Source organism: Mobula birostris, chromosome 12 (genome assembly GCF_030028105.1).
Source record: "Mobula birostris isolate sMobBir1 chromosome 12, sMobBir1.hap1, whole genome shotgun sequence".
Classification (NCBI taxonomy): domain Eukaryota; kingdom Metazoa; phylum Chordata; class Chondrichthyes; order Myliobatiformes; family Myliobatidae; genus Mobula; species Mobula birostris.
In genome coordinates, this window is record NC_092381.1 from 67,471,552 (window position 1) to 67,489,366 (window position 17,815).

The following is a 17,815-nucleotide window of genomic DNA, read 5'->3' on the forward strand; positions in this document are numbered from 1 at the left end:
AACACATTGTTTAATCATTCACAGTCCAGGCATGGAAAAAGAATGTGAACCCTTGTATTTAATAACTGGTAGAACCTCCTTTAACAGCAACAACCTCCATCAAATGTTTCCTGTAGCTGTTGATCAGACTTGCACAATGGTGAGGAAGAATTTTAGACCATTCCTCGGTTCAAAACTGTTTCAGTTCATTAATATTTCTGGGATACCTTGCATGAACAGCCCTCTTCAGGTCATGCCACAACATCTCAATTGGGTTAAGGTCTGGACTCTGCCATTCCAAAACAAATTTTCTTTTTGTAGAATTTCTCCATATAAAATTTACTGGATGAGTGGGTTTAAGTTAACATCTTAATTGTTTAATAAGCTATGAATATTGTCCAAGCATAGACTATTAAGGTTATTTCAAAATTCCATGCTTTTAAATATTTGAATCTTTCCCCCCCACTTCTATACTTATAATGACTTCAATGTTGTTGAATGCAAGATGATCAAGCTGATACCTGAGATACAAATGAAAAGAGGAATAGTTGGATCTTGTGGTGGCTGCCTTTGAGGTTGGATGATGCTCCCTGGCAATACATTGGACTTTCTTATTACGATTAAGATCCAGCCATTGCTGTGAATTGGATTTGATTCAGTGTACTTTTATGTTATTTGAGTTAAACATCCAAAATGTACAAACCTTGAAAGTTATTGTAATCATAATAAGTAAGCATTGTTTTTGATACTCTTGAACACACTTGGTAATTATTCTTGAGGAATAGGGACATGAACTTCATGAGTAATAACTAGAACATGCTACTTCAAACATGCTCCAAATATAAATATATTTCAGAAGCATCGACACAGATTAATAAAGAAATTAAATTGTTTAAATGCTCCAAATGTAATTGATGTTAATAAACAGCTGGCCTCCATTGTCATGATTGGTTGTGATTTGGCAAGATGCAGTTGTATAAAAAGAAACTTCTTTTAGACCAATGCACAGTATGGAGTCATTATCCAAGTTATATGAAAGCTGTTTACTTTGTATACAGTCACTGGTTGCTCATCATGTACGTACAAAAATGGTTTGGAAAATTTCAAGGTGGTGTCTGGGGTTCACCTTGTATGTGAGCGGTGAGGAAAGATTGTAACAATATCCTATTAGATGAGACTCCTGGAATGATATGGTGCTTTGAGAAGAGTTAAATAGGATTGGTATCATTTACTGGAGTAAATAAGTACAAGTAATCACAGTGAAAAATAGAATTGCATTAGTAAGTCAGTGCTGAGAGCCTATTTCTTCCTGTTGGATCAGTCATGTTAAATACAGTGGCTCCAAGTGTAATGGAAGACACTTGACTGGATCGAATACTGGATTAGTACTCCAGTAAGTCTGCCATCTGGGACAAAGATTGCTGAACTGACAACCTATCCACTACCCTAAATGTTCTGCAGAATAGTCCAACTACTCCTTCCAAGCATGTGACCTCTACTTTGAAGGAGAATAAGTAGCAAGTGCATGGAACACCCCATGCAAGTTCTACCTCAAGGCTAGGATGTATATTGCCATTTCATCATCGTTAGATCTAAATTCTGGAGCACTCTGTTCAGTGGGTTTACCTTCAATGGGAATGATTCTGTGATTGGTAAACCACTTTTTTTGCAGTATCGTGAAAAGCGTCTGGAACAAGAAAAAGAATTATTAATGAATCAGAACAGTTGGTTGAATACAGAAATAAAAACAAAGACGGATGAACTTGTCGGACTTCGTCGAGAAAAAAGCAATGAAATTCTTGAGCTCCGATGCAATCTGGAGAACAAGAAAGACGAGGTAATCTGTCCTTTTTGCTTGGTGAATACAAACAATAACATTTCTATCTTTCTCAGCAACCCAAAGGTTCAAGACAAAGTTGAGTTTATTATCGTATGTGCATGTATATGCATGTGTAATCAAGCTTAATTGAAGCAGCATCACAGACATATAATACATTCAGAAGAAAAAAAAACATAAATACAATTTTAAAAAGAAAGAACAAATTTAAAACAGTCCATTTTACTGCATTTTTTTTATCTGAACTTGATGGAAGGGTTTATTTAATTTGAAAGCTAGAAATTAAATCTACAACGCTCAAACTCAGCACAATTACTAGGTTTTAATGTATCACATGCGGACTTGAAGGGAGTCTGCCACTTAGTGCTTTTCTTCTTACTTTCACCTGTGAAATCTCTCTGAACGCATTCACATTTGATTCTCTGGCACTGACTAACCCGGTTGTTGATTTTTAACTGTTACCTTTTACAGATTTGCAGCCTAGAAGAGCAAATTCATACGTTAAAAGCAGCTAAGGAAAACCTTGAGGAGCAGGTTGAGGATTTAATGAATAAATTGAAGGAGGTTAGTCTTTGTTAACGGTAATTGAATGAGCAAAAATAATATTCAAAAATTGGAACATGTTTCCCCAGTTCAGTTACGGTGCACATTAAAATAGTTTCTGTCATTGTTCATCTTTCAAATTTATTTCCCTCTGTTAGCTTTCCAATGTACCAAGCTACACCAATAATCCACTACAATAGTTGGGGTAGAATTTAGCAGAAAGTTTTAAAAAATCAAGCCATTCAGTGTCTGGTATTTTCTGAAATCAAATCTGTAAACTTCTCTATATAGAGGAAATAGTGAAGCAGGTGTGTAGTAATAAATAAATTATACTTTCATTGGAAATTCATGTTTATGGCTATCTAGGGTTAGGTCTGTTTATACCAAGCTTACATCTGTTTCCGTTTTCTGATCAGTCCAAGGAACAGTCGGCAACTATGGAAGAGAGGTTTCGAAACGAATTGAATGCACATGTGAAGTTGTCAAATTTGTACAAGGTATAATCTTTTCTCTTTTAAATGTTACTTATTTGCACAGAGCACTTGGAATTTCCAGAGAAATGCTGGTAAATTTTTCAAGGACTGTTTCCACCGATGACAATCCCTCGCCTCTCACATGCCAAAAGTAGATGAGGTGGTTTAGGACTCCATACAAATGAACAAGTGACAGGATCCTGAAATGCTGGTAGTGGAAGTTTGGCGGGGGGGAGCCATTAATATCCCACATTAATTTATGCAAGGCGACAGTCACAGCTACAGGGGAGAAAACTAATTTTGAGGTAATATGTATGCCTGAAGATCTATCCTAGGCCCTATATATTGATGCAACTAGGCACAACAGTGGCTATATTTCAATAGGAGTTTGTTGAGACTGGTATGTCACCAAAGACTTGCAAATTTCTTAAGATGTACTGTGGAGAGCATTTAAATTGGTTGCATCACTGTCTGGTATGGAGGGCCCACTGCACAGGAAAAAGCTGCAGAAAGTTGTAAACTCAGCCAGCTCCATGATGGGAACTAACCTCTCCAGCATCGAGTGCATCTTCAAAAGTTGATGCCTCATAAAGGCAACGTACATCATTGAGGACCCGATTACCTAGAATATGCCCACTTCTCATTGCTACTATCATGGAGATACAGGAGCCTGAAGACATAAACTCAGCTTTTCAGGAACAGCTTCTTCTCTGCCATCAGATATCTTTTTGAATGGACATTGAATCCATGTAGGCTACCTTAATTTTTGTCCTTTTGTTTGCTCTCTTTTTGAACTAATTTCATTTTTATATGTATTTCTTATCGTAATTTATAGTTTTTTAATTGTTTTGCAATATACTGCTGCTGCAAAACAACAAATTTCGTGACGTATCCAGGTGATATTAAACCTGATTCTGATCTTGAATCTGTCTTAGATTTTAAACAGATTTTAATGTTGGGACATTTTTTTATATATATATATATATATATATATATATATATATATATATTAGCCTGCTCTTCGTGCGGGGGTGTGTGTGTGTGTTGATATGGACTAGGAATTGGTTTAGGAAGCATGAATGAAAGCAGCAGGGTTCATGGGAGAAGGGTAGTATAGATGTTCAGCATGGTAATGGTTTAAAATGAGGTGCCTCAGTTGTTGTGAAGTAGCTCGAGGGATTATGTAAAGGAGTAGGTCCAAGAGCTGGATGTGGCTACTGAGGCTCCTGCAAAGCAGTGGGTCATAGAAAATGACTCGCAGGTACTGTGCATTGCTGTAGTCCGAGACATCTATTCACATATTCTTTGACTGAACAGGGCATATCATATCCAGATCTTAATTCTCCACTGTATGAGTGACGAAAAATAAAAAGGGACAAAATGTATCGTTTCTTTCACTTTTTGTGGTTATTGAATTATTTTCCTCACATGAATTCCGTGAGAATTCATTTCATTCCATAACTCAAATTTTTGTGTAATGTTGGGTGAATTCATAGAAGTGAATTTGCATAACCTGAATAATGAACTTGGGTGTTGCCTGTATGGATCTCTATCACTGCCATGTCTAACTTCATATTTCTCTATTAGCACAAGCCTGTTTGTTCCATTAACTTTAATGTGCTGTTTTGATGCTATTACAACATCCTTGCTTGTATTTTACACACTTCTTTGTGCCATCTGCCATGTTTTGGATTTTTTTGTCTCTTGACAGTTCCATGCCTTTGCTAATCGTTTTGAGTATCTGCAAGTTCCATATCAATATGACTTGATAATTTTGCATTTTTTAGTAATATTGTTGGACCTGGCTCTCTTTTAAGAACATCCATTTGACCTCTAGTGATTGGATTTTAAGATAAACCACCAGTGAATGTTGTGTAGTAAATACCAAACCTTCAACCTTTGCAGGGTGCAGCTGATGATTCTGAAACTAAAGCAACTGAACTCACCAGAGCTGTCGAGGAGCTTCATAGTCTACTAAAACAGGCAAATGAAGGTATATTCATTTCAAACATCTGTGTATTTTTTTTTGGTTCGAGTTGCTTTCGGTGTCGATGTTTTTGGTTTAAGTTCCTTGTAAAATTAACTTGCTTGATACTTGTTCCAGCTCATAAAGTAACTGAAGATCGTCTGATTGAGACAGAGACCTCCAAAACCAAAGCAGTTGCTGAACTAAATGAAAAGATTATCAAATTGGAAAAGGAACTGGAAAATGCTAACCATCTGCTTTCAACTACAAAGCTTAGAGGTGCCTGAGTAGATACAAAAACATATTTAGTAACAGTAAATATGTCTTGTTATGTACCAACTGGTGGTGTATTTTGTATGACAGGAGCTGCCGCTTTATCAGAAGAGGAGCTTGCAGCTATGTCACCCACTGCAGCAGCTGTTGCTAAGATCGTAAAGCCTGGAATGAAGCTCACAGAGGTACAAGACTGGTGCTAATTACTAATGTTCATTTCAGTTTATCTTGGAGAGGTCTACCATAGGAGGGTAATAATTGAGTTTCTTTGCTGGGCTTCAATCAAAAATTTTCAGAAGCTCATAGATAAATTATAACATACTTTATATACAGACTGTCACGCATATTGTTTACAGTTACATTTCTAGGACTCAAATTTTCACTGTCAGCCACTGAACTTTTCCTTGCACCTTTACAGTTTTCTCGAGCAATCAAAATTCACCTTTGTTTTGAGATACAGCAGCTTTTCAAAACCTCTGATAGCAGAATTTTACTTAAAGCACAGGATTTGTGACATAAGAGCAATGATAATGAAACTGGATAGAGTTTAGAACCATAGAACACTACAGCACAGAAAACAGGCCCTTCAGCCCTTCTAGTCAGTGCAGAAACTTTATATTCTGCTAGTCCCATTGACCTGCACCCAGTCCATAACCCTCCAGACCTCTCCCATCCATGTATCTATCCAATTTATTCTTAAAACTTAAGAGTGAGCCCGCATTTACCACGTCAGATGGCAGCTCTTTCCACACTCCCACCACTCTGAGTAAAGAAGTTCCCCCTAAACCTTTCCCCTTTCACCTTAAAGCCATGTCCTCTTGTATTTTATCTCTCCTAATCTAAGTGGAAAGAGCCTACTCGCATTTACTCTGTCTATAGCCCTCATAATTCTGTAAACCTCTATCAAATCTCCCCTCAGTCTTCTACGCTCCAAGGAATAAAGTCCTAACCTGTTCAATCTTTCCCTGTAACTCAACTCCTGAAGACCCGGCAACATCCTAGTAAATCTTCTCTGCACTCTTTGAGTCTTACTGATATCCTTTCTATAGTTAGGTAACCAGAACTGTACACAATACTCCAAATTTGGCCTCACCAATGTCTTATACAACCTCACCGTAACATCCCAACTCCTATACTCAATACTTTGATTTATGAATGCCAGGATGCTGAAAGCCTTCTTTACAACCCTGTCTAGCTGTGACGCCACTTTCAGGGAATTATGTATCTGAACTCCCAGATCTCTCTGTTCCTCCACACTTCTCAGTGCCCTACCATTTATTGTGTATGTCCTACCTTGATTTGTCCTTCCAAAATGCAAAACCTCACACATGTCTGCATTGAATTCCATCTGCCATTTTCTGGCCCATTTTTCCAATTGGTCCAGATCCCTCTGCAAGCTTTGAAAGCCTTCCTCACTGTCCACAACACTTCCAATCTTAGTGTCATCAGCAAACTTGCTGATCCAATTTACCACATTATCATCTAGGTCATTGATATAGACAACAAACAATAATGATCCCAGCACAGATCCCCAAGGCACATCACTAGTCACGGGCCTCCTGTCTGAGAAGCAAACATCCACTACTACTCTCTGTCTTCTCCCACACAGCCAATTTCGAATCCAGTTTACAACCTCTCCATGGATACCTAGTGTCTGAACCTTCTGAACTAATCTCCTAGGTGGGACCTTGTCAAAGGCCTTACTGAAGTCCATGTAGACAACATCCATAGCGTTTCCTTCATATACTTTCTTGGTAACCTCGAAGAACTCTACAAGATTTGTTAAACATGATCTACCACACACAAAGCCATGCTGACTATCCTTAATCAGCCCTTGGCTGTCCAAATACTTGTATATCCGATCTCTCAGAACACCTTCCAATAATTTACCTACTACTGATATCAGGCTCACTGGCCTGTAATTACCCTGGTTTACCTTTGGAGCCTTTTTTAAACAACGGAACAACATGAGCTACCCTCCAATCCTCTGGCACCACACCAGTGGCTAAGGACATTTTAAATATTTCTGCCAGGGCCCCTGTAATTTCTACACTCATCTCTCTCAAGGTCCGAGGAAATACCATTCAGGCCCGGGGGATTTATCTACCTTTATTCTCTGTAAGGCAGCAAGCACCTCGTCTTTAATCTCTATATGTTCCATGACACTACTGTTTATTTCCCTTCCTTCCATATACGTTATGCCAGTTTCCTGAGTAAATACTGATGCAAAAAAGAACTGTTTAAGATCTCCCCCATCTCATGAGGCTCCACATATAGACGACCACTCTGATCTTCTAGGGCAGTGGTCCCCAACCTCCGGGCTGCAGACCGATAGCGGGCTGCGAAGAATGCAGTGTTCCGGCTACCGTTGCACCGCTGCATTCTTCGCGGCCCAGAGGTTGGGGACCACTGTTCTAGGGGACCAATTTTGTTCCTTACTATCCTCTTACTCTTAATATACTTGTAGGAACCCTTTGGGTTTACCTTCACATTATCTGCCAAAGCAACCTCATGTCTTCTTTTTGCCTTCCTGATTTCCTTCTTTAGTATTTTCTTACATTTTCTATTCTCTTCAAGTATCTCATTTGTTCTTTGTTGCTTATACCTGCTATACACCTCTCTCTCTTTCTTAACCAGATTACCAATATCCCTTGAAAATCAAGGTTCCCTATGTCTGTTGACTTTGCCTTTAATTCTGGCAGGAACATGTAAACTCTGCACTCTCTTGGGAGTTCTTTGGAATAAGAATGTATAAGTGTAATTTCGATGAAATAAAATGCTTGCTTAATGTTTCCACAGTTATATAATGGGTATGTTGAAGCTCAAGATCAGTTGCTATTGGCAAAACAGGAAAATAAGAGAGTTAATAAATATTTGGATGAAATTGTAAAAGAGGTAGAGATGAAAGCTCCACTTCTGAAGCGTCAGCGTGAAGAATATGAACGCGTGCAAAAAGCTGTAGCAAATCTTTCAGCTAAATTAGAAGATGCCATGAAGGTAACTTTTGTTCTGTACTTCCTTAACTATTACTTGGTTTGAAAACATTTTCTGACCACAAATAACTGCAGTTTGAAAATATAAATAGAAAAATAAAGCTGGTACAAGCAAATGGGATTGCTGTAGATGGGCAAGAATGTTGGCATGTATGTGGTGGCCTGAACAACCCGTTTCTCCGCTGTACAACTGTGGTTCTGTAAGGCTGTACAAAGGCACAATGGTAGGAAGCTGGGTATTAGCTGTTTCCTTTTCAATAATGAATATCGTCTGTGCATAATCTGGACAAAATAGTTTTGTGAAACTTAATCACAACAATTGATACTTATTGATCCATATTTTAAAAGCAGTTCTTGGGGAAAAGTTGTCTTTGTTTAAGCATTCCTTTAAAAATGCTATGCAAGCTAATTTATGTTGTAAAAGAATTGTATTAAAGTGAATTACATTGATAAAATCTGCTTCTGTAGGAAATTCGACGTTTACAAAAATGTACCGATGAAGCGAATAAGCAAGCGTCATTGCTTAGTAGAGAGAACCAGAGATACAAAATGCAAGTGTCAGATCTTTCACAGCAGGTTAGTATTTAGCATTATGTATATTACATTTTATTGTCATGCCAGTAAGTCAAAGCAGCTACAGCTGCTACGATGTCTACAGCTCTAAATTTTTAAAAATTCATTTACGGGATGCGGGTGTCACCAGCTAAGCTAGCGTTCATTGCCCATTGCTAGTTGCCCTTGAGAAGGTGCTGATGAGCTGCCTTCTTGAACTGCTAATGTCCCTGAAATGTAGCTACACCTACAGTGTTGTTAGGAAGAGAATATACTTTCTTTCATCTGCTGAATGGCCTATTGCTGTGCATTAGATGAGCTTTTGTATGTTTGAAAATTCAATTTACTTAGATCTAATGGAGCAGTTATATCCATGTGCCATTGCTTCTCATCTGACGTGGGTATGTTTGTGCTCGTGATTCAGAATAGAATTCTTCTGATGGAACTGGAAGATGCACGAGGAAATCATATTTTACGTGAAGATGAAGTTAGTTCTGCCAACATAAGCAGTTCCTCTGAGGTAATTTCTCAGCACCTGGTGACCTATCGTAGTGTTGAGGAACTGCAACAACAAAATCAACAACTACTGGTGACTGTTCGTGAACTTGCTGAAAAACAGGAAAAGGAAGAGCAGGAACAAACTTCTTCGCAGTAAGTTGTTTAATTGCTGATGACTTGTTGGTTGTTAATCTGTAAACACCTCAAACCAGTTGAAAAGTTGCTTTCCTTACACCACAAACACGAGGAATTATGCAGATGCTGGAAATTCAAGCAACACACATCAAAGTTGCTGGTGAACGCAGCAGGCCAGGCAGCATCTCTAGGAAGAGGTACAGTGGACGTTTCGGGCTGAGACCCTTCGTCAGGACTAACTGAAAGAAGAGCTAGTAAGAGATTTGAAAGTGGGAGGGGGAGGGGGAGATCCAAAATGATAGGAGAAGCTTCTCAAACTTCCGCTGATGCCCCACCTCCCCATTGTACCCCATCTGTTATTTATTTATATACACACATTCTTTCTCTCTCTCTCTCTCTCTCTCCTTTTTCTCCCTCTGTCCCTCTCACTATACCCCCTTGCCCATCCTCTGGGATTTTTCCCCCTCTCCCCCTTTTCTTTCTCCCTGGGCCTCCTGTCCCATGATCCTCTCATATCCCTTTTGCCAATCACCTGTCCAGCTCTTGGCTCCATCCCTCCCCCTCCTGTCTTCTCCTATCTTTCTGGATCTCCCCCTCCCCCTCCCACTTTCAAATCTCTTACTAGCTCTTCTTTCAGTTAGTCCTGACGAAGGGTCTCGGCCCGAAATGTCGACTGTACCTCTTCCTAGAGATGCTGCCTGGCCTGCTGCATTCACCAGCAACTTTGATGTGTGTTGCTTCCTTACACCACTGTGTCTGTGTTTGTATCAGTTTTATCTCTGTGTTCCACACAGAGAAGAATTTCTTCTACAAACATTTGTATATTTAATTGGTCCTTTGGACATATTCTGAAAGATGACTTTAGTTTTTCAAATGTTTCTGCTGGAATCTAGCATAAAAGCAAGAATATGCCGGAAATAGTTATACTAAGCTGCATCGGACTAGAGGAAAAAATGTTACAAATCAATGATCTTTTGTCAGAGCTTGGAGCAGATCAAAGTAAGTTTATTATCAAAGTACATATATGTCACCATATCCAAGCCTGAGATTGTAGACATACACAATAAATACAAGAAACACAATATAATTAGAGGAAAATGAGATAATAATAATAAATAAGAAAAAAATATTGAGAACGTGAGATGACGAGTCCTTGAAAGTGAATTCATGGGTTCTGGGAACATTTCAGTGATGGGGTGAGTGAAGTTCAAGTCAAGTCAAATCGCTTTTATTGCCATTTCAACCATAACTGCTGGTATAGTACACAGTAAAAACGAAACAACGATCCTCCAGGACCATGGTGCTACGTGAAGCAACACAAAACTACGCTAGACTTCACGCCTATACGGGACTACATAAAGTGCACAAAACAGTACAAGACAGTACAATAATTAATAAACAAGACAATAGGCACAGTAAAGGACAAATTACAATATAATTGATGTAAATGTAAACAATGGTTCAAGAGCCTGATGGTTGAGGGGTAATAACGGTTCCTGAACTTGCTGGTGTGGGTGCTGAGGCTCCTGTTCCCCCATCCTGATGGCAGCAGTGAGGAGACAGCATTGTCTAGGTGGCTGGAATCCTTGAGGCAAATGCTGCTTTCCTGCTACAGCGCTCCATGTAGATGAGCTCAGTGGTGGGGAAGGTTTTAATCATGAAGGACTGGGCTGTACCCACTACTGTTTCTAGGCCTTTTCATACAAGGGCATTGGTGTTTCCATACCAGTCTGTGATGCAACCAGTTAAGATGCTCTCAACCACACATTATGGAAGTTAGTCAGCGTTTTAGATGACATACCGAATCTTCGCAAACTTCTAAGAAAGTAGGGGTACTTATTTGTAATGCATTCATAACACCAAGGAATTTAAAGTTGTTGATCCTCTCCACTTCTGATCGCCTGATCCTCTGATCAATTGGTTCATGGACTTTTGGTTTCTTCCTCATGAAGTCAATAATCATCTCCTTGGTCTTGCTGACTTTGAGGGAAAGTTTGTTGTTGTGGCATCACTCAGCTAGATTTTCAATCTCCTTCTTATGTGCTGGTCTGTCACCACCTTTGATTTGGCCAATAACTGTGGTGTTGTTAGCAAGCTAAATATGGCATTGGAACTGTCTTCAGAATAAAGCAAGTAGAGCAGGGGCTAAGCATGCAGCCTTGTGCATCTGTGCTGTTGTACAGGAGATGTTGTTGCCAATCTGAACTATTTGGGACCTACAAGTGAGGAAATCATCGATCCATTCGCACAAGGAAGTCTTGAAGCTTATTAGTTTTGTGGGATGATTGTATTAAATATTGAGCTGTAGTTGATAAAGAGCATCTCGAGTGTTAAGGAAATCAAAATAAACAGTGGAGTCCAAGTGAACCTGAATGATGCACATGGTATTGGTGCAAGCAGAGAGCTGGTGGTGAAGGCTTATTTATTAACTCTGGAGCGGATGCATCAAATATGTGAACTGAGTGCTGCGGCTTTAAACCTGCTCTGAGCTGCTTAGGTGGTTTGGACCTAAGAGCTCAATTTTGTTTGGATTGCTGTTGTTGCTCATTTCTAATTGCATGTTTTTTTTTAAACCTCTGGGCACTGGTGGTTGGTCATATTTCCTTTTAAGTTGGGTTCTTTCGGATTCCGTGCTTTGCGACTACCTGTTAAGCAAACAAATCTCCAGGTTTTATAATTTGTACGTTTGTTGATGATGAATTGACTTAGAATCTTTGGATCTAGCTGAAAGATGAATGAGAACACAGAGAGGGAAATGGTGGAAATGAGATGTAGAAGCAATAGTAGCTGGAACTGAAATTTAGGTCAATGTTGGCAACACCTAGCAGGATAATTAGCATTTGCTCAGTACATGCAAGCTAGAGATGACTGCTTGTTTTAATATGAAATTTCCCAAATGAACTTTCATTTCCTATGAATTAATGAATCAATTTCATAATCCACTAAATCCCTTTATGGCTTCACTGTAACTTCACATTATACCTTTATTTTAACTTTGGATACTTCCTGGCAGCATACTCTGCTGATATATTCCCAGTAATTGCATCGTAACAGATTGGATTTAGCATTATCAACATCAGTCCCTCTTACCCTCAAAACCTCATTGTCTCTCTGTTAAAGACCAGTTCTCTGTTGTCTCATGTCTCTGGGTTATGTTTGTCATGAGCATATCCCTGCTGCTCCCTTATTGGTCTAGAGGTAGTGTTTTGTCTAACAGTTAGACAAAACATTTAATTCAGTTAGACTCTAAATGTTACCCATCAAAGTTGTCTTTTTTAGAAGTAATTCCATAGGTAGAATTAATAATCTCTTTGAACTGCAGAATTTCCGAACTTCAGCTGAATCTTACAGAGGCTCTGAATGAACTTGAACGCCTTCGTGAAGCCAGAAGTCATCAGATGCAATTAGTGGAATCAATTGTTCGGCAGCGGGACATGTACCGTACGCTGCTTACACAGATGACTGGAGTGACAATACCAACACAGGGTAAGGAGAGAATTACCAAATGTTATTTAATTTGCATGGCATGCTGAGTAATTCACAAAGTGAGATTTTGTGCATTTTTTTTTGTTATTCGTGGGCAGTGTCAGAGGAAGGAATGGGACATATGTACTCGTTTCTGAAAAGCATTGAAAGAAAATCAGTTACTTGTGTTGTGAACTGATAGAAAAATGTCACCAGAATACTTAAAAGCAATGAAGAAAAATTATTTTCAACTTTGTGATGCGACAAAATCAGTTATTAAAGGAATCTAGGGAAGCAAGGCTCTTTAGAGTATTTATTGGAGGGTAAAGTGTGAGAGTTTGAAGCTTATTAGGCCAGTGAAGAGTTAGAAAATGCTTGTATATCAGTCCAGAAGCATGTTGGCTTAAAGTCTAGAGTGCTCAACAAGCAAAATAGGCAGAGAGAGATCGCAACATTTAATTGAAACAAAAGTAGAACATGTAAAATGAATTTCAAATATTTAAATCAGATAACAAGCACTTCAAGATGAAGTTGGACAAGGGGTAATGGTGATGACTTAAAATTCAGTTTATTTGGCATTATTACGCAAAAGGGCAAAGGTAAAAAAGTGGTATGTGTGAACAATTAGAATAAGCAAGCAAAATGAATTGGAAGTAGAAACTAGAAAGTAGTTGAGTAGCACTATTGCATTGCAATTAATGTTCCAAGGATCTCCAGGTTCTATCTGTGAAATTGCATATTTTCTCTATAACACTGTTTCGTTTGCATCCAAGTTGTAGCAGTAGATTGATTGGTACTGAAAATTTTCCCTCAGTATAGGACAAGAATAAAAGTAAGTTGATGTGCATGTGACAATGAGAATAGATTGTAGTGGTGCAGAGAAATAAGGTAACTGGAATAGTTTGCACAGAAATTGGTCCATGGTGGTTTCCAGAAGAACAATGTGTCAAATGTTTCTTGTGTCATTCTCAGTAAGTTTCAGTAAATTGGTCAGAGTGCGTTGAGGCATTTGATGATTGAGACTGAAAGTTTTGGGTTTGTTTCCATTATGAAAATGACTGGTCGCTTGAATGTAACCCTTTCTCTTGGACCCAACAAGGGTTAGCTATTTCACAAAGCTTGTAGAAACAAAAGGTGTAGGAATGAACTAAAGGATATTTGGAAGGCAAATAGTGCATGTAAAAATATTGGCAAGAAAAAAATCAAAGGTGGTTTTTACCTTTGAGGAAGAGGAAGAATAAAATCTGAGAGCAGAAAACATGAGTATGTTTTGTAGAGGAGGTGAGTACTATAAATTAACCCTGACTACAGGAAGGTCTAAGCCACAGAGGGTACGGAGCATATTTGACGATGTTTTCACTGCTGGAGAAATTTATTTATGAGGTGATGTAGACTAAGCTTAGCTTTTTGGCACTGATGCAGCTAAAAATCAGGTGAACTGAGCTTGTGGAGCAAGAAGGTTTGAGGGGATATGATCAAGGTGCAGACTTGACGTATGCATGGGCTAATTTAAGTTAGGATTTCCTGTGATTGATATGAAAAAATTTGATATGGCTTGCCTGCAGAAGGCAGAGGGTCGTGGTGGAGGGAGTACATTCAGGTTGGAGGATTGTGACTAGTGGTATCCCACAGGATCTGTTCTGGGACCTCTACTTTTTGTGATTTTTATTAACGACCTGGATGTGGGGGTAGAAGGGTAGGTTGGCAAGTTTGCAGACAACACAAAGGTTGGTGGTGTTGTAGATAGTGTAGAGGATTGTCGAAGACTGCAGGGAGACATTGATAGGATGCAGAAGTGGGCTGAGAAGTGGCAGATGGAGTTCAACCCAGAGAAGTGTGAGGTGGTACACTTTGGAAGGACAAACTCCAAGGCAGAGTACAAAGTAAATGGCAGGATGCTTGGTAGTGTGGAGGAGCAGAAGGATCTGGGGGTACATGTCCACAGATCCCTGAAAGTTGCCTCACAGGTGGATAGGGTAGTTAAGAAAGCTTATGTGGTGTTAGCTTTTATAAGTCGAGGGATAGAGTTTAAGAGTCGCGATGTAATGATGCAGCTCTATAAAACTCTGGTTAGGCCTCGCTTGGAGTACTGTGTCCAGTTCTGGTCGCCTCACTAGGAAGGATATGGAAGCATTGGAAAGGGTACAGAGGAGATTTACCAGGATGCTGCTTGGTTTAGAGAGTATGCATTATGATCAGAGATTAAGGGAGCTAGGGCTTTACTCTCTGGAGAGAAGAGGATGAGAGGAGACATGATAGAGGTGTACAAGATAATAAGAGGAATAGATAGAGTGGACAGCCAGCGCCTCTTCCCCAGGGCACCACTGCTCAATACAAGAGGACATGGCTTTAAGGTAAGGGGTGGGAAGTTCAAGGGGGATATTAGAGGAAGGTTTTTTACTCAGAGAGTGGTTAGTGCGTGGAATGCAATGCCTGAGTCAGTGGTGGAGGCAGATACACTAGTGAAGTTTAAGAGACTACTAGACAGGTATATGGAGGAATTTAAGGTGGGTGGTTATATGGGAGGCAGGGTTTGAGGGTGGGCACAACATTGTGGGCCGAAGGGCCTGTACTGTGCTGTACTATTCTATGTTCTATGTAAAGAATCATGGATTTACAACCCATGAGGAGGCTAATTGATTTGTTTAAATCTATACTGGTTGGAAACTTGCCATGTGGTCAATTTTAAGATATTTTAAAAGACCTATTAAGATGTGGTTTGCCCGTGCTGTCACCCAAAATTAGGAAATATAACAGAAGAGATGCCTTTAATATCATCCACTCCAAAACGGTCTCCAGGTCAAACAAAACAATTGCCACAGTTGACCTCCACACCAGCTCCAGTTCCTACAGTCGAGTCTGCAGAACTTGTTCAATCAAGGACAGCACTAAAACAGGTAAGGAGGGGTAAAGTACACTATTTCTCCGCAGCACTTATGTTCTATTTACTCATCTTAAACGTTGATTTACCTGGATTTATACTGGTGTTATTGTTGGTGTAATACAGTGAAAAATAGTGTAAACATTTAAAATGGCAAATAATATTGTTTCATCTGTGTTAGTGGTTGAGTTTTTAGAGATTTTAATCACATTTTTATTCTGCATAATTTAGCAGTTTCTGATATTTCATTAAATCATCTGGTTCCCACCACAAGCTTCAGAATAAGAAAAAAGTCTTGCCACTGACATAATATGAAATTTATTGTTTTGTGGCAGCAGTATAGTGCAAAGTCGTAAAAATCTAAATTGCAAAAAAAGGTTGTCCAATAAAGGAATATCAAGGTAGTTCATGAACCATTCAGAAACTTGGTGGTGGCTGTTCTTAAATTATTAAGTGTGTGTTCTTAAGCTCCTGTACTTCCTCCCTGATGGATGTATGAGAAGAGGGCATGTCCCAATGGTGAGTTGTTATTGATAGATGCTACCTTTTTGAGGCATTATCTCTTGAAGATTCTGGAAGGTGGGGAGGGTTGTGCCCGTGATGGAGCTGGCTGAGTCTTGTAACTCTCCGCACCCTCTTGCAATCCATACTCAGCCTACAATGCAACCTGTATGGCTTTCCACAGTACACTTATAGAAATTTGCAGTAGTCTTTGTTGATGAAACAAATCTCAAATTCCAAATGAAATCAAGTTGCTGCATGTGATTGCTTCACTGTGCTGTGCCCAAGATGGATCGTTTGAGATGTCAATGCCCAAGAACTTGAAACTGCTCATTCTTTCCAGCCCTGACCCCGCAATGAGGGCTGGTGTGTGTGTTTCCTGACTTTCCCTACCTGAGGTCCACAATCAGTTCCTCAGTCTTGCTGCTGCTGTTGTGTCACTCAACCAATTGATCTGTCTCGTTCCTGTATGCCTCCTCATTGTCATCTGAGATTGTACTAATAGCAGTGGTGTTGTTGCTAAATTTATAGATGGTGTTTGAGCTGTGCTTCAGCACACAGTCATGAGTGTAGAGGACTAGAGCAGTGGGCTAAGCACACATCCTTGGAGTATGCTTGTGATGGTGGTCAGTGAGGGGAACACTAACTGTGGTCTCCTGATAAGTAGTTCAACAAAGAAACTTTGATTTTCATGAGAATATTTAAGGTTATCATTTAGTTTTCACATTGGGGATGAAATCAACAATACTGTGTATTAAAACTTGATTTTATTTCTTTAGACGTTGGATATGTGATTCTAATAATGTACTTTGACATGGGTAGATTGGAGCAGATGACCAACAACTTAGCTAAACACGAGTATATTTTAAAGAAAATGCAGAATCTGGACCCTAGACACCTGAAGCCAAAGTAGTTAAGAGCGCTCAATTTGGAGACTCACCTAACTTTCTATCTACATCGTTCAAAATCTTACATGTTGAGGATCACTGTTCATCGAAGAACCTTTAATAAATCTCATGGTTTTAAGCAGTTAATTCTAACCCATGTATATATTTTTCCAGATGAAGAATGTCATCCTCTGCTCGTTTATTCTAAATATTAGCTTGTATCCATGCTCTTTAGTTATTTAGTTCAAATTGTGTCTTCTATTATTAAATACATGTGATTTCCAATTGAATTCTATTTGTTTAACTAACTTGCATATGTGAAGATATCAGTAGACTTTTTAGAAATAGTAAGGCCTAATATACCCTACTTCCTGCCATAGCGTCTCAACCCAATTCCCTGCCATTGTATTTTTCTTGTTTCTCCTCAGATATGTTCATGAAACACTGAAGTAATTTAGAATCACAATTCTGTTTTCTGAGACCAAATCAACTTCAGCTATTCCTATTCCATGTGTAAAATCAAATTGCAGTCAATTGCAGTTGGCCATACACCAGTTGAGAAATTTTGCTGCTTGTCTCTCACTTTGTCCTTTTCAGTAATAATGCCAAATCAACTGAATTATGATCAGAATTACCAAAATGTTGTCACATTTCCCCTCCCTGTTCCCATAAACTGCCTTTGTTCCTTCTCTCTTGTAGGGCAAATAGTACTTCATAATTTGCATATTTTATTTTGTATCCTCTTGCCTTTTATGCATTTTTGAAATTCCCTTCTGTAAGTATCTGTTTAACAATTGCTGCCTCTTCAGGTTGACTGTCTTGTGGTTTATGA

The 17,815-nt window shown here is 39.1% G+C and overlaps 1 protein-coding gene across 2 annotated transcripts in view; it reads left to right on the forward strand.

Annotated features, from left to right (window-relative positions):
* tprb (translocated promoter region b, nuclear basket protein) overlaps positions 1-17,815 on the forward strand; it is a 77,912-nt gene that overhangs the window by 19,711 nt on the left and 40,386 nt on the right. For both annotated transcript variants that reach the window (XM_072273993.1, XM_072273994.1), the window contains exons 6-16: positions 1,652-1,816; positions 2,288-2,380; positions 2,776-2,856; positions 4,738-4,825; positions 4,937-5,077; positions 5,162-5,256; positions 7,871-8,068; positions 8,533-8,640; positions 9,041-9,267; positions 12,572-12,735; positions 15,460-15,611. In XM_072273993.1, coding sequence (XP_072130094.1) covers positions 1,652-1,816; positions 2,288-2,380; positions 2,776-2,856; positions 4,738-4,825; positions 4,937-5,077; positions 5,162-5,256; positions 7,871-8,068; positions 8,533-8,640; positions 9,041-9,267; positions 12,572-12,735; positions 15,460-15,611 — 1,512 coding nt within the window. The remainder of the gene's footprint in view (positions 1-1,651; positions 1,817-2,287; positions 2,381-2,775; positions 2,857-4,737; positions 4,826-4,936; positions 5,078-5,161; positions 5,257-7,870; positions 8,069-8,532; positions 8,641-9,040; positions 9,268-12,571; positions 12,736-15,459; positions 15,612-17,815) is intronic.